Here is a 24,349-nt window from a genome sequence, read left to right as displayed (position 1 = left end):
CACAGACTAGGAATGTATAGCTAGAGATATAGATATACAAAGGATCCACATGTACATGTCAGAATCTGGTGGATTTCAGACTATCTTCTCAGTGCTGGTACCAACTTGCTCTGATGCAGTTTGAGCCTGCATGCAGTCTTCTGCCTTTAAAGTGGGCCAGGATTTGCATAGTTTTTAAAGGCAAAGAACTTTGTGCAAAATACAGTTGCAATTTGCACAAATACAGCTACAATTTGTGGAAACCATTTGCGCAAATTGTGGCTGTATATTACACATATTTCCCTGCCTTTAAAAAAGTATGCAAATTGTGGCCCATTTTAAAAGTGGAAGCTTCCTCCTCCTCCCCCAGCCTGTTTTTGGTTCTTGAGTTGGCAAGGTGTACTTGAAGTCTTTTGAGCTTAAGCAGGTTGACTTCTTCAGTGTTGCATTCTATGTATAGCATGCATGGAAATCTGGTGCCTTGAGAAAAACTTGATTAAGAGGGACAAGGGGAAGGATAGGAAAGTAATACTGATAGCTAAAAATCAGCTTAATGAATTTTAAATGCATGGATGGGATAATGGTATGCAAGTCCATTGTAAATGCAGACAAGATTGTAAGAATTGAGGGCTAATACATAGTGGGGGAAGACTGAAGATTGAAAGTGGCATTCTGTCTTTGCCCCATCAAACCAACATGGGAGGGTAGAGGCAGGTACTGGAAGTGGCTAGTGCATTTCATCAAGTGCTTTAAAAAGCCGAGATGAAGAGTAAACAGTATTGTTTTCTTCATTGGAATAGGAAGAGCACCTGTAGGGAGCAACTTGCACATTCCAGTCCAGGAATTTGAAACCATTTAGTGATGAATGTCTTGACTCATGTGGCTTATGTCAGAATGCGATCTTGGCTCAGCTAGTAGACAGACAGTAAATAGAACAAGTTGGAAACTTGATCAAGGAATAATTTTCTTACGATTTTCAGAATATCAAAATGTCGAGTTCATATGCAATGTTCTTGTGGTAGCGGACCAGCTCCTTATGTTGAGACTGAAGGAAATCTGTGAGGTAGCCATTACAGAAAAACGTGAGTAACATTTTGTTTCAGAATGTTGTTGTGTTGTACCTATCTCTGCTAAAATCATGTATTAGCTCACATGAATATCAGGATACAATAATTGTTTCAGAATTTCTATTGTTGCACTGTGCCTATCTTAAAATAAATACTTTCATGTGATTGTTTGTTTTACTTCAGAGAACCCTCCAGGGCTTCCTTAGCAGACAGCTTTCTGAAAGACAGATGGTTCTCCATTATGCATGTAGTTCTACATTATACATGTATTACTCACCTTTCTTTGCAATATACAGCTGTAAGAACACATAGAAGGAATTTCTGGTTGTATTCTTGACTCAAGCAGATCTAAGGCTTCCTGGTACTCAGTACAATCTCAGAATACACACTAGATTAGAACATGCCCCATAACCTTGTGCAATATATAGACGTTTGGATGTAGCTATTTCTTTGTGATTGGGTGCTACTGGCAGTAGATAGGAAATGTCTTGTTTTTCCTTTGTCTTGATTTGTCAGTCTTGCCTTCTAGATGGGTAACTTGCTTTTTTAAAATTTCAGTTACTTTAAAGAATGCTGCTGAGCTTCTGGAGTTCTCAGCCACATATAATGCTGAACAGTTGAAGCAATCTTGCTTACAGTTCATAGTATTAAACATGGCAGCTATCTTTGAAACAAGGTAAGAGCAAACTTTACATGTTCCATTCCTTTCTTAAAACAGGTACAAATAGCACCTGTATGTGTATATGAATAGTTGAGAGTATCCTCAAAGGGGAAACCCACACTCCATGTTTTCAAAAACAGCTTGGGGAGGTGACACATGAACCCTTTAAAATGAAACTGCCTGTATATAAATAGCATTTCTCCCTGAGTTTCTTTCTAAAGAGTGCGTATATCAAATTCTGGAATTTTTTTTCCAAAATGGGATAGAGAAATTTTTTTGTATTGCTTGTACAGTATACCCCCTTGAAGTTGTGGTTCAGTGTTCACGGCTTCAGTCTTTCGTTCTCCAAGCGAGGCCAAACTGATCTCCTTGTGAATAAGCTGGTGCCTTGCTGTGCGGCAGCTTACTCACAAGGAGATCGGTTCCTGTGAGTTTGGACTTGCTCAGAGAAAACGATCTCTGTGCGTGCCCACCCCTGCCCCTGCCTTGCCACGTGTGCGTGCTCACCCCCTGGCCCGGCCCGGCCCGTGCCTCCCACCCCCACTGCCTTGGCGGCCGACGCCCATCGCCAGCACCAAATTTGCGGTTTTTCACAATTTGTGGGTGCTTTAGGAATGTAAAGCCTGCGAATTTCGGGGGACTACTATACTATACTACATTTGATAATCTTTCGTATTTAAGTGTCACAGCACTCTGTGCATCCTTACTTTTCCTCAAGTTGCATGCTCTGACACTTTAGGCCACACACTGTTCTCTGTCTGCTTACTCTGGGTTTTTGTAGCCCCCTCTGCAAATTCTTCTAATAGCTGTAGTTTGACACACTTTGTACCATCTACCTGTCAAGTTCACTTTCTCCTTTGAAAATATCCCTTTGCCTATACAGCCTTTTTTATAGCATCTCCTGCTGTCTGCTTGCTGCCAGATCTTGGGACATGTTATCTGGAAAGCCATTTTGCCATTACTTTATCCTCACACATGAGCTTATACCATTATTCAGTTCTGAAATTGGTGCTAAGCCAACAAATAGCTCATAATACTTGTTTGGATTTTTAGAGGTCTAAGCCCTGTGATTACCCTTATCTGTTTCTATAACTTTAGAATGTTGTTCTCCCAATTCCATTGCAAATTTCAGTACAACTGGACAGAAGTATCACTGAGTCACAATAGAATTGCCAATTAATGTGTGTTTTTCTTAGGGCTCTGGATGTTTTAAGTGATGCTGTTCTGAAGGAACTTTCTATTGCTTATAGGAAAATGGTAGGTTCTGCAATTCATTAGTTAAAACAGGCTACATTTTAAAACAACTTGAATTCTGTAATTACCCACCTGCTTTGGCAATAAGCTATCAGTTTCCTAATTTGATTTGTCTGCTTGTGTATATTTGGTGGATGAAAAACCTCTCACCAATTTACTTTTATTCTTATAGTATTGATATCTCTGTCATGTTTAATTGGTGTTGTGGAAAATGCATTACAGGCTGATCCTATTAAAGTTGCAAATGCCTGTTGAGCCTTGACAGAATAAGCAGCTTCTAAAACTACTCAGCAGACACTAGAGGGGGTCATGCTTTAGTATGAGCAGTGCTGCTTTTAAAAATAGTATGTCAGTGGCATAGCTTATTCCTTCTCCTCATTTCAGTGTAGCATTAAAATGTGATGGCTGTAGAGTTTATTACAAGTGTGCAACTGAACATGGATGAATAAAATAGAATTGGCATATTTTCCCTTTAGTAAGTAAGGCTGTGCATTTACGCCTTTGGGTACAGCTCTGTGAGAAAGCATTATGTAGTACATGTCCCTTAGATTATTGAGTATGGAAAGCTTATCACTCTTTAAAATGTGAATTTTGAAATATCATAACATTTCTAAGATAGATTTAAAAAGAGGAATTTAGGAATTTGTTACTGTTCAGCTTAAAAACAATGTATGATATTATAGATCCCTTCTATGGTCAGAAGAGTAATTACTCCATACCAAGATGGCCCGGATATTAGTTCATTGGAGCCTGAGGAAGGAGAAACCTTTGTCTTCCTGAAAGAAGAGCAAAATACAGAACATGCATCTCAGTAAGAGTTCCTTTTCTTCAGACAGGTTATCTCTAGGTCTCTTAGTTTGGTGTATCATTATTCATGTTTTCAGAGATTCAGAGCAGCAATTCTGTAGCTTTAATGGGGCTGCTATGCAGAACATTTGTAGAATGTCTTTGGTCAGTAATAAACTGTTTGCCCAGTACTTACAGCTAAGGTGTTTTTTTGTTTGGAAAGTGAGAGTGCAAGATATATGAAGGAAGTTCTCTTATGAAAATGTCATGTTTTCTGGGAATTACAACTCTTTACTGTGAATTCCACCAATTCAATTAAAGCAGACAAGAAAAAGTGGAGAAAGGGCATCTCTTAAAACAGGAGTGAGTCTCAGTCCCTATAGCCAGTGGGCTTTGATAACAAGAGTTGGAATTGCCAACAACACCTGGAGGACCAGCATTTGGAATTCTCCAGATGCAGAGTTCTGAAGAATTCTTAGAATAGCAAAGAAGCTTTGCTTCCTATTGTATATTTAAATGTCTAAAGGAGCTTTTAAAGATTAGGGCAGAAAAGAGATGATCCAGATGTTGAAAAAAACTTGATCAGGTGGGGTGAATGTTAAGAAAACTTGACATCTTATATGCTGTCACATTTCCAAAAATGAGTGAAATCTAAATAGATTTTTTTTCTTTTAAACCAGGGAAGCCCTTCTAAAAAAGGCTAAAGCAAAGGCTAAAAAGAAGCCTCGGAGGCGCTCAGACAGCTCAGGAGGTTATAATCTATCAGATATTATACAAAGCCCACCCTCCACAGGTTAGTGGCAAAGAGGTTTTCTGGACAGGCCTGATTTGTTCATTACTTTTCAAGTCGTTTATGCCTAATCTTTGCATGCTCAGAAAAATAGTGTAGCTATTGCTATGATGACTCTCAACTTCTGATTGTTCTTTAATGTGAGAACGCATTCAGGGACCCTTGGACCTCCACATGAGTGAGGTCTAGTTTCATGATGTGTGGGCCTGTTTGTTGTAATATCATAATTATGCAGTTTATGTGGATGTTTTCTTGTGTCTGATTTGGTGATCATGATTGAGTTACCGGTGGCTGTTCCTCCAACATAAACTTCCCCAATCTTGCTGCAAGTTCCCGCAAGCTTTGGGGAAAGCTGGGAAAAGGGGAAAGAGGAGGACAAAGGCTTTCCCACTCTTCAAATAGCCTGTCTGCAGCTGGGGGAGTGCTGGGAGATAAGAACATAAGAAGGGTCAGGCTGGATCAGACCACTGGTCCATCTAGTCCAGCATTCTGTTCACACAGTGGCCAGCCAACTGTATGCAGGATATGGGTGCATCAGCCCCTCCCTCCCAAGTTCTTCTGCTGCTGGTATACATAGGCTGATGGGTAGAGGTAACATGGAGCCATCAGAACTAGTAGCCATTTGATAGCCTTCTGCTTCGTGATGTAATCCAATACGCCTGGAATGTGTCACATTAAAAAGGCTGCTCTAGGGCATCCCCCCTCCCCCACTTGACAGAATGTGTGGTGCACGTATGATTCCCTGTTGCTGTGAGGAGACTTCCATGGTAAGTTATCTTCCTCAAATGCCCAGGTAGGACAGGGATCATGTGCTAAGACGAATGCTTCCTCATGATATTGCACTGCCTTTCTTTTCATCTGTTGCTGTAGACTAGATGTATTTTGCCTAAGCTCTGTGATTGTACTTAAAGGCTGCAAAGGCCTAGTGTTGAAATTGAAAAGGCTTTCCTCTAACCTACTCAGACAGCTGGAAGTGGCTTCATTGTGAAGACAGAATTTGACAAATTGTCCATTTGCTTAAGCAAGACGTTGCACCCCATCTGCTATTTTCTCTCTTTCTCTGGCTATTATACACAAGAGTTTATTGTCAGTAGTGTATGATGAAATATAATTAATTGAGATTTAAAAATACAAAATAGTGCACTGTAGAATAAAAATGTCAAGTGGCTTATATGAAACGATCACAATATAGTGAGGAGACCATCACTTCCAGCACAATGCAGAAATAGCTGCAATAGATCAGAGTGAAAATATAAATGCCCAACTATGTCAGAAGGCTCCATACAGAATGCATGTGCTTCGTTCAGCAAACATGATGTGGGTGAACATAGATGATATGTCTTAAAATGCAAGTTTCTGCATGTTTAAACTGAAAAAGGTTCTACAGCTGTCAACATTTCCCAGTCAGGCATGCCAGCTGGGGAATGCTGGGAGATGTATGAGATTGTGCCCTTAAGTGATTAGATGTGAGAGAATAGCAACTTTGTGGCTTTGTTCCGGCCTAGGTCTATACCCTAGTTAAAATGGTTGTTTATTAAACTGACCATAAGAGTGCTACTGATACAGTATTCCTTCATTTTCTGATTAACCAGAGGAACCCAAGATTTGCAGGCTGGCAGGATAAACTGCATTGTAAATCTAGCCCACAGTCTAGCTCGTATTCACAATTTCCAGTCACATTAGCCGCAGTAGTAATTTTAAACATGTGCTTAAATCTTTTCTGTTGAAATGTCAAGTGGACTTAAAATGCTAACTCTAGCTAGGCCTTGTCTTGAATTTTTAAAGATGTGTCTTCAAGAAAGAAAGATGGAAGGCTCAGTTATCTCTAGCTCAAAATTCCTTTCACAAAAAATATTTAGTATCGCGTGAATAAGAAATATATTCAGCCTAATGTCTTTTGTGATGCTTTTGAAGCATTCATAATACAACTTACAAACTGTGTAAAAACATAACAGTTATCTGGGATGTGAAAAAATGGGGTTGCTGATTAGGGAAAAGAAATTCTGCTGTACTTAGACAACTCTTAGCTGTGAGTTGAAGTGGTCCATGGGCTCTCCCATACCTCACTGCCTCTTTCTTTTGAGGGAGAAATGATTTTGGAGGTTGTTATTAAACTTACAAAATCATTTTTTATTTTTACTTTTTGTATATAGTTCTGTGTTTTAAGAATAAGCATATTACAAGCATATAAGGAGCTTGTGCCCACAGGGGTCCCGTGGCAAGTTGTCTAGTCTGGTCAGCCTGCTCTGCCAGAAGGACTCAAGGGAATGTAGTATTGGTGGCAGCCCATGAGAAGGAACTTGAGCAGAAGACAGAGGAGTTGATGCAAGAAAGAAGCAGGAGGCTCTAGGGGTGGCAACAGGAAGTGCCTTTTCAGCTCCTCCAAGTTTGCCTTTTATTTTACTCTGGTTAATATACTCCCTCTTGTCATTTTTAAAGACCATGTGAAAACACAAAATAAAATAAAAACTGTCATAAAAGGAGTAGTATTAGGACAAATTATAAATAAAATGACAGTAAAATGGAGCATCATAATCAGCTTGGAGGAAATACCAATTCTTAACCAGATGCCTAAGGCTTGAGAGTAGAAGCCAGTCCCAAGAGTACCACAGTTATGTCTCCAGTCTCTCTGGTCATTTCCTGCCTGGTATCAGAAGGTGGATGCACTTGGAGGAAAGTTTCTGAAGAGCATAAGGAATTGGGTGGGGAGGGCAGGGGGCCCTTTTAGCCAATAAAGAGCTAGAATAGTTCCAAACTGTTCTAGGCCTTTGTAGGTTAGAACCAGCACCTTGAATTGTGCTTAGAAATAACTTGGCTTCCAGTGAAGATCTTTTAATGCTTACCAGAGCTGCTTGCATTGATCCTTCAAATTAATCTGGCTGATGTATTCCTTAGCTCACAACTTGGCTGCCCAGCAAAAGCAGCAGCAATTAGGAAAATCAGCACAGGGTGATGGACAGGACGAGCTGGTAGTTCTATTTGTGCCTTCTAGGGGCTAATTAGGGCAATAGGGAACAACTGCAGACACTCCTACTGGCCCCTTTTTTCCAGAAGGTGCAGGTGTGCGATAAAAAGGAAAAATCAGGAGGGGAATTGGCAAACTGACTTGTGTAGTCAGTGATAAGGTAAATAAGTTATCACCTGGGGACAAAGACCAGATCAGAACTGTGTCCTTCTGAAGTCAAGCAGATAGATTTTCAGTGCAGGGTGGCAAACACTCTCTGTCCTCCCTTCCCTTCCCCCAGTTTCTTTGCATTGCAGGAAACAACATTGCTGCCAGAATATGGTATCAATAAATTTTTTTTGCACAAATTAATCATGATCATGACTTCCTTTAATCCTTGCAGGAACATTGAAATTGGATAAAGCAAATTCTATTGAATCGCTCCCTGAAATGCTGATGTCTGATTCCGAAGGTAGCTATGTGGGAGTGAACAGCCCCAGAGATCTGCAGTCTCCTGACTTCACTGCAGGGATCCATGCAGATAAAGTTGAGGTTAGAGCATATTTTACCTTGGTGCTAATTAAACTCAGTTCTAATATTGTTAGAGGCAGATGAATCACAGTCTCTCTTTGCTAGTAGCTGACTTAAAAAGGATGTTTTTCTCTGTTGGTACTAATCTGAGTATTCAGAATTTTGCTGTGGCTTTGTTGGATTACTATGCATTTAATTTTTTATGGAACTGATCATTCAGTAGTAAATATTCAGTAGTTTAGATCACAATTTAAACTACTAGTCCGTAAGACTAGATTTAAATTATGGTTTTATACACCCAAAGGTAGAGAACTTCATTAAAATATTCCCAGTCTGGATCTTTTTTACAGCTTGCTGCCATTATACGTTTGCTTCTCCAGGGAAAGAATAATATGATAAACCTTAGGCCAGGATGGTGAACCTTTTAGAGACCAAGTACCCAAACTACAACCCAAAACCCACTTCTTTATCACAAAGTGCCAACACTACCATAAAACCTGAAAACTGAAGTTTTAGTTTAGAGAAAACAACTCACAGCCAGTCCAAGCAAACACACACACACACACACACACACTTACATACTTGGCAGCGCACTGACTGGCCATGGCAAAGCTCAGACGAGTAGCAGCTAATGAGTCATGGCTTGTGACGTTATCACCTGGCACTTCTACTCCTTTCCGAGCATGCGCATGGTCCCTATATGTGCTGTTATCTGATGTTCGGCCGCTGGGGTGATGCTGGGGTGACTTGGCTCACGTGCTGACAGAGGGAGCTCTGTGTGCCCCCTGTGGCATGCATGCCATAGGTTCACCAGCACTGCCCCAACCCTAATATAGGGGTAAAATACCACTGAAAGGGACGATTTAGAAAAAGCCTTCCTTGAGTAGCTTTTCCTGCACAGCTCCTCATTTCTGCCCATTCTAAGCATATTCCAGCCACCAAAATCATGCCAGGACATCTAGTTTCTCTAACCCTAACCCTAGCCTGGTCCACACCCCTACCCCTAATATAGGGCTAAAGTTCCAATGAAAATAATGCAATTTTTAAAAAGCCTTCCTTGAGTAGCTTTTCCTGCACAGCTCATTTATGCCCATTCCTTACACATTCCAAGCATCAAAACCATAGCAAGACACCTCTTTTTGTAAGCATAACCCAGTGATGATGAACCTTTTAGAGACCGAGTGCCCAAACTGTAACCCAAAACCCACTTATTTATCGCAAACTGTCAATACTGCAATGAAACCTGAAAACTGATGTTAGTTTAGAAAAAACAACTCACAGCCAGTCCATGCAAAATATATATATCCTTGGCAGTGCAGTAACCGGCCATGCGAAAGCTCAGACAAGTAGCGGCTAATGAGTCGTGACTCGTGATGTCATTGCCTGGTTTGCTACTCCTTTCTGAGCATCCTCATGGCCCCTATGTGTGCTGTTATCTGATGCTTGGTTGCTGGGGTGATGCTGGGGTGACTTGGCTCACGTGCCGACAGAGAGGGCTCTGCATGCCTCCTGTGGCGCACGTGCCATAGGTTCCCCATCACTTTCTTAGGCTATGCGCAAAGATCCAAAGACTTGTGCAGTATTCTGTTCACAAAGTTCCACTTTCATTTTCACTGTTGGCCCCTTTCTCTTCACACTTAGCATCTTGTGAAGCATCCTAGCATCTTAGCACTCCCAACAATCTTCTTCTGTGTATTGAATTTTTTGCATCTTGGCACTCAAGAGGTAAAGGGTTGATTCTGTCTACATAGATTTGCAAAGGAACAATGGAATTAAAGTGTTTTTCTCAACACTGTGTGTTTATTTTATAACATTTTTGTTGTGAAGAAGAGGCATGCAATCTGTGCAGACAGAAATTCACAGTTTGGAGAACTGTAAAACCAAGCATCTCTGATAATATCTTCTAGACAGAAATATTGGCCCATAATTTTACAGAAACTTCTGGAAGAGCCTGACATTGTGAATGGAATAATGGAATTCATTCACGAAAAAACATTGCATTAATATACAGCCTTATTCTACATAATTAAAAACTAATCCTTATTTCATTATGAGTAAATGTATCTATTGGATTATAATGTATCTAAAATGGAAAAGTATATTTAGACAGATTTTTCTTCAAAAAGTATTTTCTTTTTTTAAAGTCCAATTTAAATCAGAAAATCCAATTTTTTATTTTTAAATCATTTATTTTTATCCACCCTGAACTGCTGCATTCTGGTCTCTGAACTTATACAACCTACAATTTTCCATATTTAGTACATTTATATCCTGCTTTTCTGAAAGATCTTTACAGAGTGATATACAAACAATGAAGGGGTTGTTCACGAGCACAGATAAATATACACAAACAGAACTTTTAAAAATTAGAAATTAAGCCAAGTATGAGGTTGAGAGTGAAACATTTATATCATCTACCTACTCAGGCCAGCCTGAATGAGCACAAATTTTAAGGCTTTCTTAAAGATGCACAAACAGAACTCTTAATGATAATCAAAATTATGGATAGTATTGCATGGGATAGTGAGTTACTTCGGGTAACCTGGACCCACACTGTTTAAATAACCTGCACTTCAAAATCAGTCCAGAAATTCATTGGCAACCTGTGCCAAAGAGCTGACACATGCTTAGATACTCTGATCCAGGTTAGCATTCTGTTGCCTGCAGTTTACAATTGGAGTTTCTGAGCTGGATTTGTGAGACAACGCAATGTAAAGTGCATTAAAATAAGCCAGCTTAGAGTTAACAAGGGAGTGGGTTACTTTGGCCAAGTCCAGCATTTCTAAAAAGGGCTGCAGCTGGTCTATCATCCTCACTTGATGAAAGGCCTGCCTTCTCTCTGCAACCAGCTGGGCTTTACCAGGTAATTACAAATCCAAGAGAACCTCCAAACTGTACCCCTGATCCTTCAAGAGAAGCACAGCTCCATCTAGCATGGGCTTGATGCCACCATCTAGGACAGCCATCTGCCCAATCTACAAAACTGTCATGTTTATCCAGGCTGTTTTTCCATTTATGTTTGTGTAACTTCAAATGACTTATACACTGTGATTTTACTTTATCTAGTTAAAATATACTGGGTACACTAATCTAAGGAAACTTCTGGAAGAACATTGTGTTGATGAATGCCAGTGATTTTTCAATTCCCATATAAAGAGAGAACTTTGCATATGACTACAAATGATGTAACATGGAGTTGTTAAAGTCCAGAGACTCATCTAAACAATTATGGATTTAGATGTTTTAACACCCAAATATCCCCCACCCACCCCATGTTGCATGATGAACAATTTCTTAAAAACTGAGGGTGTTAAAAGCCATGCAGTGTGACATCTTGGCCATTCCTGGGGTAGCTGTTTAGATCCTAGCCAGTATAGTTTAAATGCAGTATTTCTTTTTGGGTCTGTAAGTGTTGGTGACCATTTTTTGATACAAGGTAACCTCACTGTGCTTTGGTTTCAGGTGAAAAGTGTTTCCAGTGCAGCTCTTCCGCAGTCTAATAAAGAGGTGAAAATATGTGAGGGAAGATCAGTGCAAAATCTCTCTCTTCCACATTGCATTCCTAATAACAAAAACACCTCTGCAGGTTCTTCCAACTGGGTTATTGGCTCTTTCAGGTATGTAGACTCTTTGTTCCCATGTTTGTCTGGTGCTGCACTCTTACTACAGCTTATGTGGTGTGCCTTTGGAATGTGAACTTCCTTCCAGACTAAAAGCATTCTCTCTATATGAGCAGCTGTTAACATGTTTCCTGAGGAATCAAGTGGCCAAGTTATTTTGTGGTAGTTGTGAACATTGTGCCAAAAGCAGTTATGTGACTCTCTGGTGAGATTGCTAATTCCCCCCTTTTCCATGGGAATTATTACAAGCCTAACTGTGTACTGACAGCAGCCTAAACTTTCTGTAAGGATCTAATTCACAGTAGGTTTTTAAAGAAAAATAACCAAACTTCATGTTAACTAAAATGCTGGGTTTTAAGTACTTTGTTCAGTCTTCTCAGTAGACCTAAAAGTGTCCTTGGTGTATGTGTTTCCTGAAGAATATATATAAAATGTTTGTCTGAAAACATTCTATTTGAGGTTTGCCATAATTGAGGAAATAGACATAAATTATACATCCGGTTACAAAATGTATGCAAGATAAAGAAGACTTCAGTAGTGGTTGCATCTGGAATATAAGTAAATATGGATGTCTTGAAAAGTAACAACTTATTATTCCTTTCATTCAGTCCTGCCAGTCCTCCTGCTATGGATCTGAGAACTATTATGGAAATTGAAGAAAACATGCAAAAATGTGGAAGCATGCCCAAGATAAATTCGGGGTTGGTAAAAAAAAAAAAAACCAAGGATTTAATTCAATAAATTATAAGATTCACTTGTGGTAATGCAAATCATATTAAAGGCTTAATCACTTTGTAGCTTTATAACCTTGTACAGCCTTTTATTTTTTATTTTGGAAACAGTTGCTTGTGTTTTGAGACCAGCTCTGGTTGATCTTGCAGCGCTAGTGGTGATGAGATAGTACTCTACTTGTGTTGTCTCATAATCACTATCAATTATTTTTATGTGTACATCAGGAATATAATTTGAAGGGGTTTTTTTTGCTGTTCCTGTTACTCAAATTATAAATTTGAAGAATAAGTCATACTTTTACTTTTTTCTCTATATTTGTAAATCTCTGAGACATGTAATCCAACAGTGTGTTTGTTGATTGATTGATTGATTGATTGATTACATGTCTATACCACCCCCTAGCTCTAGCCCATTGGGCTCTCTAGGTGGTTTATGACATTTAAAAGACACATAAAATAATAAATGATCGTATTTAAATAAGCAATAGACAAAGAACAATAAAACAAATACAGCAAAAAAAAAATCACCCATGACAACTGTAATAAAATTAAAATATGGTATAACAGCAGTAAAAACACAATTGAAACAAATGTTACCTATAAAAATATCTGGAAAATAAAAGTTGTACAACTTGTATTCTGTTTGGCAAACTACGTCATATTTCTGTTTTTTCTTTAAATTTTCTAGTAGACCTGCTTCTCATGGAAATAAGCTTTCTCAGAAGCAAAGGAAACTGATTGCGATGGCTGCCAAGGAGAACAGTCCAGAGATTGTGCCAGATGCAGTCATGCTGCCTGTGCCCTCCAAATCTGGCCATGTGTGGTACGCCATTTTGTTATGCCTTTACTCTAAAGTATATTGGGAGTGATGTAGAATTTTACAGCAAATTTTGTTTCATCCTATGCAGATTAAGTCATAGTTGTTTCCACAGCAAGGGATGATAATACGTGCTTTGCTTGTAAAAGGTGCTGGTTCGGCCCTTGGTGTCTCCAGGAATGGCTGGAAAAGGCTTCTCTTTGCCATCCCAATCAGTATGTAGAGTGCTAAGCTAGATAGACCCCATGTTCCAAGGCAGCTTGCTACGTTCATGTGATTGGAGCCCTGGAATTTGGATATGGCAGTAGCTTAGAAAATGGGGCATTTGGCCAATAAGATCAGATCTCTGTGCTCTGTTAGTCAGCACTTGGTGTGTCACTGGGTAACAGTTCTGAGATCACAGGACCAAGGCACTTGAAGAATGAATACAAAATTAGTATGTAAAACATAGAACAGCCAAAAGCCATCAACAGGATTTGAAAAGTATGATAGGATACAGCCATATTCTTAAAGGCCATAGAAATATCCTGAAGTGAACATGGAGCCTTGTACATGCTAAACAGGGGACTTTTTCTATTTAAAGTATTCCAGAGATACTTTAACTAGAAGTATCTCTCAAGTATCTTGAAGGAACCGGGACATCTTTTCCTAGCTAATGGGTTTGTGTTCTGCAAGGAACTCAGCATGCAAGAAATTTCCCCCACTCGGTCATCTCAACAACCTTTCCAAGTCATAAGGCTGGAAGATGATGGTGCAGCCTTAGTTCAGCTAGTGAGCAGCTTTGTTGCTGCTCCTGTTATCCAAATTATCGATACTCAAAGTGTTAGAAGAAGTGTTAGTAGAAGTGTTAGCCTGCTGGAAATTACCTGAATTCATAGCTGAACAGAAATTTCAGCCTTTTGAAAATCCTGCTTTCTGCCATAAAAAATAAAAATGAATGCTGCTGGTTGAGACCAAAGATGCAAATAGTTCAGCATATTATTCCTGCAGAGGCCAGCCAGATGCCCAGAAGTAGGGCAGAGATGGAGAAAACTTTTCCCTGTTCACTTTCTTCATACCATATATAATTTGTTGAACTACTTAGAACTGTTTTTCTAAGCTGAAAAAATCCAAACATGGTAATCTTTGTGCATCATCTTTGTTGCTTCAGTTCCTCAATCATTTGTGTTGCTCTTTTCAGCACCTTCTGTAATGCTTTTTATGCCGTCCTTTTTATGGTCTGATGCCCATAACAGTACACAGCCTTCCAAGAATGGATGCACTATAGATTTGCATTAAAGCATTGTGATGTTGGCAGTTTCATTCTTTATTCCTTTTCTAAGGATTCCTTATTGATTTTACACCTGCTACACACTGAGTTGATGTTTCGATCAAGCTATCCATAGCTACCCTAAGATGACTTTCCTGGTCAGCCATTGCTAGTTCAAACCACCATCAATGTATGTGTAAAGTCCATCATGGTACTTCAGCTATGGAAAGAGTTTTAGTCTAATGTTCACATGGGCAAAGATGATAATAACTTCCTTCACAAAATTCCTCTGGCTTCAAAAGTGGAAAATAGCAACAACCTCAAATGTTCTAAAGAGGCAATAAGTGTGAAATGTATAGTCTAGCACTCACACACATACCTGGCACCTTAGGTAATTTAATTTATTTTAACAATTGAGGTTCCCATATGACTTCCCTGACTACAGCTGGCTTGATTACAATTCTTTATTTACAAACAAGATTTTCATTAAGTACATGACGTATTCTTGATAACTAGTTAAGAGTAAGAGAAAAACTTCTACTTGTCTAAGCATGTTGAATTATGGTATGACCCCAACACTTAAAAAGTCTAAAATGAACTCTTATGCATGTATTTGGCATCAGATTGAGGTTTCCATGCTTGCAGTATGTGGCATTCTCCAGAACTTTTGTTTTGCAGTGAAATGAGATACTTGTCTTGGAAATTCAGCAGCTCTCCTGGCAAGACAATATGCCAGATGGGTGTGGGACCTTCTGGAACCTTTTTGGTTGACATGGAGATTCAATATATCTTAAACCATACTTGCCTCTTTCTTGCCAAAAGAAACCTCCAGTTTCACAGTTTGTGAGAATTAAGGCTATGTCGTGCTCTTTGAAGATTAATTAAGAACAATAAACGCAATATTGAGATAATTTTAAAATGAAATATACTGAGAAGTGGAGAAAGAATAACCAAATGTGGGTGAACTCCCCCCCCCCCAAAAAAAAGCTTAGGTCGATATAGTTTTCAAAGTGGACTTACTAAATGTATAGTAATTATTTAAGTTGGGGAGTGGTAGTGATTTCTTTGCTGAAGGATGCAGCTTCCTTCTCTTCTGACAGGACAGAACACACCATTTTTTCCTGAGTGCCTAGGTATGAACATGTCAATTAACAGAGTCAAATTCTTACAAATGGGGCATATTTAGCAACTTGTGCCTAAGGCATGTGGTGGATTTTGCTGTAAAGCATATTGCCTTGAATAAGCTTTTACATGAATAAGCTTGGGCTGTCCAGATATGTTGGAGGTTTTATTTATTTATTTATTTATTAAAACGTTTCTATGCCGCCCCTTGCCGAAGCCTCGGGGCGGCTCACAACACAAAATAAAATACAATAAAATACAAAAATAACAATATAAAATTAGCAATATAAAATAAATAACAATATAAAAGGTATCAACATTGTTAGGCTATTTCTGCACCTAGAAGTCTGAAAAGTTTGGGTACCTTTGTCAAAGAGAACCCAGTTTGAAGAAAAGTTTAAAAATTGCTCCTGCTGCTCCTACTACTACATTAAATTTATATCCGACTGTTTTTCCTTTTGTGAGGAACCAAGGTGACCTGTATAGCTCCATTTTATCCTTACAACAACAACCTGGTGAGGACTGGCCCAAAGTCACGCAGTGAGCTTCATGGCTGAGTGAAAGTCCCCTGTACAACACCTTCACCACCATATCATATCATACTTGGCAGGGGAATCTTTGCTTGAAAATGAAAATTGGAGTTTTGCCATCTCCAACAGAGCTTAGAACATGAGACCTGCTAATGGAAGTTGTGCTCGAGGTGTGTCACCTGAGGCTTTTTCTGTGGATCACCTTCTCCATACATGCACACCTTTTGTTGGACCTTTCCATACTTGAAGCAGCATCTATTTCAAGATGGATAGAAAAATTGTAGCTCTTAAGAATTTGCAGGCAAGCTGTATTGACTAGCATGTAACCCAGCTCAGAAAGTGGAGTTAAAACAAGCCATGCTTATCTTCTCCACCATCTAATGCATACCCAAATGAAAAAAGATAGACTTCCTTTGTAATCAGCTCAGGCATTAAGGTAAGATGTTTTGGAGCTGGCAAATAGTTTTGGATAATGGTTTTTGGTGCAGTGTAGATTTTTCTTTTGCCAACAGCTTTTTATGGTGGTGGTGGTGGTGTTAAACACTTGCAAGTGGATTCTGATGGATTCACACTGATTGGATGATTTGGAAAAAGCCGGATCTTCTTATGACCCATACAAAGGCTGCCTGTGTCAAACTGGATCCAGATTTGAAACCCTGAAGCTTCATGCATCCCTTTGAGTGTCATGGGAAACCAACAAACACCCTTCTGTTCTTTGGCACAACTGGATGCAATGCGCAAACATGATTCCCTTTGTTAGAGTAGGAAAACTACCAGATTTCAGACAAATCAATGTTGGGAGCTGTTTGCTAGATGCTTTTTATTTTTGTACCACACTAACATAACATTTTTATTTCTTGGCTGAATTAGATGAACATTATATGTGTGGCTCCACCTTCTCGGGGAATGAAGCCTGCCAAACTACAGTTATATGTGGGGGTGGTGTGGGGGTTGTACGAGTTTGTATGAAAACAACATGCACCATAGAGGTATGCCTTGATATGAAACGGCAGAATTTCAGGACCGATGCAGTGCTATGTGGTTACATGTAATACAAAACAGTTTTGAGGAGGTTTTTTGTTGTTGTTTCTGATCGGTTGGTACCAGTGTCACAGTGCAGTAGGACAGGGGTGAATAATTAATGTGGGGCATACAGTGACAGAGTCAGAAGGACTTAACATTTATGCTTCAGCTTCAGCAGCCCTGTGTGAAAGTCCTGGGATTAGAGAACCCTGCTAAAACCATCCATTGTGATTCAAAGACAGAGCTGCCAGTCACAAAGCTACAGCCTTCTCTTCCCTGTCCCCATAGTGTAATTTTCTTAATTGGAGAGCTTGGCAAGAAATGAATCTGTGTTGGCAGACGCACTGTCTAGGTCTCTGTTTGCCTTCAAATTGCTAGAAAAGCTTTCTGAGGATTCAGATTTGGATTTGGTTCTCTTTGGAAAAGACCTACTTCATTTACCCTACTTCATATCCTGACTCTTTCTGAATCAGCCCACTTCCAATTTCAGTGTAATTTGAAGTGCACCGATAGTTTTTATGGATGCTAGTTGTGTACTGATGAAACTGTTGAATTAAGTCAGCCCACTGATCCATCAGCTCTAGTTCTCTCAGTTTCATTGGCCAGGGGCTCTTTTCCATCTGAGATCTTTCACAGTCTTCCCATCTAAGATCAGCAGAATAGTCAGCCTACCCGAAGGGAGGTTTAGTGAATTCCCCTAACCAAAAATAGTACTTTTACATTAAAGACAAAAACTGGGTTCTGAAGCTCATTCTGAGAATAATAAGAAATTATCCAAACAGTATTAAATAATGCTCTGAAAGGATGTGGTCATTGGACAAGAAATGGCAAGTAAGACTCTGTGTGGATAAACTTAGAGTGATAGTTTCCCTATAGCCTGAAGGGCCTGATCCTGCCTAATCTGGGAAGCTAAGCAGGGCCAGGCCTGTTTGGAATCTGGATGGGTAACATAAACTGTTGTGAACTGCCCACAGAGCTTTGGTTACAGGTAATATAGAAATGTAATGCAGTAGTAGCAGCAGCAGTAATAGTAATATTTTGCTGCTTAAGAGAGTTGGTAGATAGTTAAATCTTTTCTTTTCCCATGGCTTAGAGATGTAGGCACCATTGTGGGCACACACAAGCATAATGTTAGGACTAACAGGAGGAGAAGAAAGTGGAGCTTTAAAAATGGTAGATCACAATAATGGGTTAAGAAGGGAGATTCTGATTTGCTTGATGCACGTCATCCAGTAGGTCAGTGATTTTCAAGCAAGAGCTAATTTGGCTGTAAGTTTTGTCACCGAGGTTAGGACACGGGGTGGAAATAGTCTTTCCCAGTCTCATGCATGCAACTGGCATCTCCACTTTCCCCCAGTCAAGCTTCATTCAACTAGAAGCCTTTTCAGGCTTCTCCTCCCCTGACTTTGTTCAAGCAAAGCCTCATTAGTTGGCCACCAAGTAACACTAGTTCTGATGGGTTTACCTAGTCTTCGGATTGGGATGGATTCTGCCCCCACCCCCACTGAGAGGGTCCTGCCACCTTCAGTGCTGCAGACTCTCCCAGCACTGGCCCACATTGCACTCTCCCCTGTACATGCGGCTTCATCTCGGTGCTTGCACAGCATACCTGCAGTTGCATTGCTGTTTGCCTGCCACGCTCTTCCTTGTCCACAGCTAATTGGCTGGTTGATCCTGTGTTGTCCCCGCTGGTTAAGAGTCCTGGGGACTCCTCAACACTGAAACTTCCTGTGGTTGTACAGATCACAGCAGTCAGCCCATCGCTAAGACAAATGGCAATGTAAAGATATAGGGTGCAGCAAAGGGAGGTGATGAAAGGTCAGCAGTGGCCCTTGGGCCTTGCAGTGAAAACACTGTAATGGTTGCTTGTGAATTCAGCTCCTTGTTAAGGAGCCACACATATGCCACACTATCACGCTTACTAGAATAATTGTTTCGTACTTTATTTAGCAGCAGCAGTAATGGCTGCGTTGGACAAGATGAATGTACTTAATTTAAGCAAGAAGAGTTCCAGCTCTTCATTCTAACCAACCACCTAGTCAGGGCCTTCCATTCATTCAGTGTGCAAGATAAGCAGGAGGTAAATGTTGCTCCAGCCATCATAATCTAGAAGAACTGTAATGAAGGTCCATATTGCCAAATGGCTGATATTCACCAACATAGAAGATGGATTTGTCTCTGTAAAAATCTGTGGAAAACAGCAAATATTAATCAGTTAATAAGTTTTTAGTCCATTGTGGTAAAATAATTTCCAAAGAGAAAAATCCACAGATATCTGGAATCAGGTTCATTCTACTTTTGTTTAGTAAAACTCAAATAGGATATTGTGTGGCATTACTATAAGCATTCGAGTCAGTTTTCCTCTTTTCTCTTAAAGGGCTTCTTCATCACATTCTAGTACACCAAAGTCATTCCGTGATCTCCTACTGGAAGAAAAAAAGATAGTTGGTGCCCATTCTGGTAAAGTTTGTGCAAAATTGATGGAAAGTGTATCAGCTCAGAAAATTCTGAGGTAAGAGATGAAATTTTATGTCCCGTTTTAACTGAATGCTTTTCAGATGAGCATTGAAAGCATGTCCAGGTATAAAGCTAAGCATCTAAATGTACAACAACTTAGTTTAGTTGACATTTTTTCTGTTAGGCAGTACAGCTTTAAAACAACTGTACAGCTGATAAATGAAAGCTCATTTACAGTGTTTCCATGGAGTATTACAGGGAGTCTAATAATTTGATGACTTAGATTCTTAGAAGCACTTTGAGTGACACATGCATGGTCCTTCGGGTTTGCACAGCAATCTATTCATGTAAATGAAGGATTCAACAATTTATTTATATCCAGTTGTATAGTGCATTTTCTAAGTGGCATTTCAGTTCATCCAGCACTTACAAAAATATGCACAGTTTATTTGGGGAACATTTAGTACTCCAAGCCATTTTCCAGCTTATTCTTAGGCAGTAAAAATGTCCCATAAAGGAGAATGCGTCTGTGGTACGAGAGAAAGTGTTTCACAATACTCAGGCACCCATAGCCAGGAAACATGCTTTCACAGGAAGTGCACCTTTTCTGTTCCATAAATGTTTGCCCCTCCCTGCTGCAAATAGATTAACACAGTATCTTTTCTTTGCAAAACTGTTGCTATTATTTTCAATTTGAAACTGCTAATTTATGTTTTAAACTCAGAATATTGGAAAATACCACAAACTGTTAGGTAAGCCTTTATTACTAAGCACTAACATTTTCAGAGTTGGGGGTACTTTCCCGCCTCCCAGTTAGCATATTTCTTGGCCCTTACCTGTGTTTTCCAAAAAAGAAAATGGTTAGAGGCATGCTGCTAAAATTGGGGATTAAGACAGGTGAAAGTAGTCAACAACATACCTTCTAGGTATAGTTCTGTGAAAACTGCCTTTGGAGGAGCCCTTTAAGCTCAGCCATTGTAGCAGGTTAAACACACACACATAAAACACCAAGTCTGCCCCATTACACCAGAAGAGTGAAGTGACTGCCAAGCCCACTCCTATTCTTTCCATACATAAATCAAAACATCCGAATTGGTTGTTTTATCAAAAAGGTAAGGTGGATGTACTACTCATGAATTAAATTGGAACAAATTCCAGTCCAAATGTGATTCACTGAAATACTATTCCATTGATGTGCGTTCTTTATTAGACTCTCAAAGCAACAGTGGCTGTTAAGGGAATTGCTGTAAAATGCTGGGTGGAGCATGTCTTGCTATTGGAGTGTATAAATAATATACACTCTTACTATTCATTTTGTGAAAGGGAGAATTGCATTCAGCAAAGTGGGTTCAGCTTCATGTCTGCTGATGGCATGTTTACATCCTTAGAATATATCTTTATTAACTATTATTAGTTATTAATTAGCCCATTATGTTTTGTTTGTAGATGTTCTACTGCCACTGCTCTTGAGGCAGAAAATGAACATATTTGTGAACCGGCACACTCAGAAAATCAGAAGTAAGTTGTATTTGTAATTAAAAGTAGTGAAAGAGAAACGCATTGTGCAATGTGGAGATGCTTCACATTCATAATTTACCTTACAGTCCTTGGTTACCAGCATCCTTGATGTGTCCGGCTGCAGCAACACCCATCACATTTGCAGAAATTGTAGAAGAGGAACTCCAGCAAGAAGCTGCTCTTGTTCGGAGTAGAGAGAAACCTTTAGCTTTGATCCAGGTACCCAGTGCTGTTCAGTACAGTCACTTCAGAGTTGCCATTGCATGCATTCTTTTAATTTTCCTAAGTACATTTTCCTCCTTTGGGCCCCCCTAAAGCAACTTACTTTTTAAAAAATGAAGTTCAGTGAAATGATCTGCTTGGTATTTTAGGCCATGATGTGTTAATTCATTTGCCTTCAAGTTAAGCGTTTTCTTAAATAGTTTACTCTAAGCAGGCATTATATTTTTAGCACATAACTAAGCCTTAGTTCAAGAGAAGTTGTATTTATGGCCTCTGTAACTGCAGAATCCTTTGGGAACATGGACTTTTAAGCAAGGAGCTTGGTTATTGCTGTGTCCTGCCATGAGACATGCACATATTTTAAAAGTAAAACTGCCATTATTCTGTGCCGCCATTCATCCTCCTTGGTTCCTGCTGGATTTCAAAGAGCATTTCCCTCCTTTCTCATTTCAGATCGAAGAACGTGCTATTCAGGATCTGTTAATCCACTATCAAGCAGTTGGCAACCCTGATGAATTTATTGTTGTTGAAAGGTCTCCACAGGGGCCGATAGCAGCTCCTATGTGGAACAAGCATTGATGCAGACTAATTTTGGATTTTATGAAGATGTGTGCGTTTCAAAAATATGGCCTATTTGTTGTTTGCATGGATCTGGCAGTTTAAAATAAGAATGTGGTATAGTGGTGTGTTTTCTCTTTTTTTTTCAGCATAGTACTGGTTTTGCAAATACATCTCCTTACTAAGTTGCATTATTAGGCAAGGCACATTTGAGAAAGGTAGAACTGGAGACTTACATATGCTGAAGGCTAAGTTTTAAGTGAGCATACAGGTGTTTCCTATAGTAATTAGCAAAAGGTACCAAATGTGCTGTTGCTTCTCCAGTTAATCAGAACTGATCTTTCATAATCATGCAACCATGTTAAATTACTCAGATTGAATTTCAACCAGAATATCAGAAATCAAGATTTTCTAAAAAGAAATATATATAGCTTTTGCGTGTCACAACAGAGACAACAATGCTGTTGTTGCTTTACTGCTTATTCAAGCAATGATGTTTAATGTCTGGTATGCTTGTGTTTCCTTTGTACTCTTCTCAACAATACTCCTAACCATCATGTCTTACACAGGTGGTGAGCCTGATGCTAGATGGACATTTTGTACTGGTATTTGCTTTATTAGAAGGGCAGCCTCAGAAGAGCCTCAACTCCTAAAAAAGCAAATAGAAAGGAGTGGCACTTTTAGCTGGTGTGGAGAAAAATGGAGTGGGGCAAAAACAGCTTGCTAGACTGAAAAATGTTTCTGCAAATGAGCAAACTATTCATTCAACATTAAAACTACTCAAGAGATGACAATTGCATTTTGATAATTTGCACCTGTAACCGATGCATTGATACTGTTTAGTATTGTATTATTGGAAGCCAATGCCTGATTGTGGGTAATTTTGTTGTTGGAAAGTCTTTTAAAAGATTGTTTGATAACTCTAGAAAATAACGTGGTGCTGGTCTGATGAGGTCTTTGGGGGTAAGGGAGTGAGGGAGGAGTGTCACTTATCTGTCATCTCAGCCTTTATCAGTGGTGAGCTGTCTGGCACTACTGTGATTTACCCCATTGAACATTCTTGGCATTGTGAGGTAATAAACTTTGTTCTGCCGCATAGCTTGGGCTTGAACCCAATAATTACTCTGTTAGTGGAACTGCAGTGAAGAGCAAGATGTTGGAGCAGCACACGTTACCACAGAATAAAAACTGGATTCATGTGTTGTTTTTGTGTGTCTTGATATTTCATTTTGGATGGGGAGCAAGAACAAGCAACTGAGACAGCAACTTTCACATGTATTCTCTCATAAATCATAGGCTGATAGACAGGCCTATACATATCCTGTGATTCTGCAGGAATATGGAGAAGGTGCATAAAATGTGGGACTGGAAAGCAAAGTTGAGTTTCTAGAGAATGTTAACTTTCATGGTCAGATTCAGCTACATACTGTGGTGCTAATTCTCTTTGTCTCTTTTGAAAAACATGAATGCTTATCCCAGTGTGAAAAATCAGCAACAGGAGTGTCAAGAAAAGAGAGCGCTCCCATCTCTTGTTTAAGGTTCAGGGCTTGCTCCCCCCCCCCAAATATGCAGTTTACCTGTGATAATTATAAGGTAGTTACAGAGTGAATCAGCACTCTTCTAACTGTTAACCTGCTGCTTGTCTGAACTTTTTGCAAGGGGAAAAAATCAATTTCTACGTTGTTTTGATGTAAGCAAATACTGGGTCTGGAAGTCTGAAAAGTAGAATGTATAAATCTATTATGTATTTAGGGATTGCGTGGCATACCTGCAGGAGTGCTGTTTGCTATTCTTTCTGTGTAGCTAGTTTAAATGCACATTTCCAGGGTCTCTCCAGTAAATATAGGATTCTATAAGTGTATAATTTGAGAAATTTATATTGTATGTATTAAGTTTTTTGAGGCTTGCAAACTTTGCAAGTCTCCCACATCTTCCTTTATGTTACCAAAAATCTCCTTATCAATTAACAAAATTCTCTGCAGTAAGGTGATATTCCCCTTCCCTCCCCACATGCATCTATTAATATATAGGACCATTTTTTAAAATGTCTTGTTGTGGTCTTACAGTGAAACTAAAATATACCATAAATGTAACTTAAAGTAATAAATTTACAATATCGTATATATGCAAAAACATCAAGTTTCTAGCAGACAGGAATCATTTTTGATAGTGCTGGATTTAGGTCAATCAGCAGAGACCCACTGAACTTGAATTTCCTCCCTTGAGTTTCCTCCCTTGAGTGCTTGAGTTTCTGCAACAGTTAGAAAATAAACACAGCACATTTCTTTTAAAGAGAAGCAGAAAATGCACTGTCAGAAAGCAGGTTTCTGAAGGAAAAGATCACTTCTCGTAGGTTGGGACCTGCTGAGGTTGGGGTTTTTGGATGGACTATGTAGGGACCTCCAGAATGCCTCTAGTGAAGTATGGAAATGGTGCACATAAGCAGTGAAGGGTGGTGTGAATTCTCCTTGATGGAATCCCTGAGAAAAG

At 39.4% G+C, this 24,349-nt stretch overlaps 1 protein-coding gene across 1 annotated transcript in view; it reads left to right on the top strand.

Annotated features, from left to right (window-relative positions):
- Window positions 1-23,062, top strand: part of IBTK (inhibitor of Bruton tyrosine kinase) — a 45,322-nt gene extending 22,260 nt beyond the window's left edge. The window contains exons 12-24 of the mRNA XM_044421453.1: window positions 960-1,061; window positions 1,605-1,722; window positions 2,904-2,964; window positions 3,645-3,772; window positions 4,428-4,540; window positions 7,885-8,033; window positions 11,475-11,629; window positions 12,241-12,333; window positions 13,052-13,186; window positions 19,482-19,616; window positions 21,008-21,079; window positions 21,166-21,298; window positions 21,755-23,062. Coding sequence (XP_044277388.1) covers window positions 960-1,061; window positions 1,605-1,722; window positions 2,904-2,964; window positions 3,645-3,772; window positions 4,428-4,540; window positions 7,885-8,033; window positions 11,475-11,629; window positions 12,241-12,333; window positions 13,052-13,186; window positions 19,482-19,616; window positions 21,008-21,079; window positions 21,166-21,298; window positions 21,755-21,880 — 1,520 coding nt within the window. The 3' untranslated portion in view covers window positions 21,881-23,062. The remainder of the gene's footprint in view (window positions 1-959; window positions 1,062-1,604; window positions 1,723-2,903; window positions 2,965-3,644; window positions 3,773-4,427; window positions 4,541-7,884; window positions 8,034-11,474; window positions 11,630-12,240; window positions 12,334-13,051; window positions 13,187-19,481; window positions 19,617-21,007; window positions 21,080-21,165; window positions 21,299-21,754) is intronic.
- The last annotated feature ends 1,287 nt before the right edge of the window (window positions 23,063-24,349 follow it).

The sequence above is a fragment of the Varanus komodoensis genome, unplaced genomic scaffold, assembly GCF_004798865.1.
Source record: "Varanus komodoensis strain SLA01 unplaced genomic scaffold, ASM479886v1 scaffold12, whole genome shotgun sequence".
Lineage (NCBI taxonomy): Eukaryota > Metazoa > Chordata > Lepidosauria > Squamata > Varanidae > Varanus > Varanus komodoensis.
Note: the sequence above shows the minus strand (reverse complement) of the source record. Positions and strands in the feature narration are given on the sequence as shown.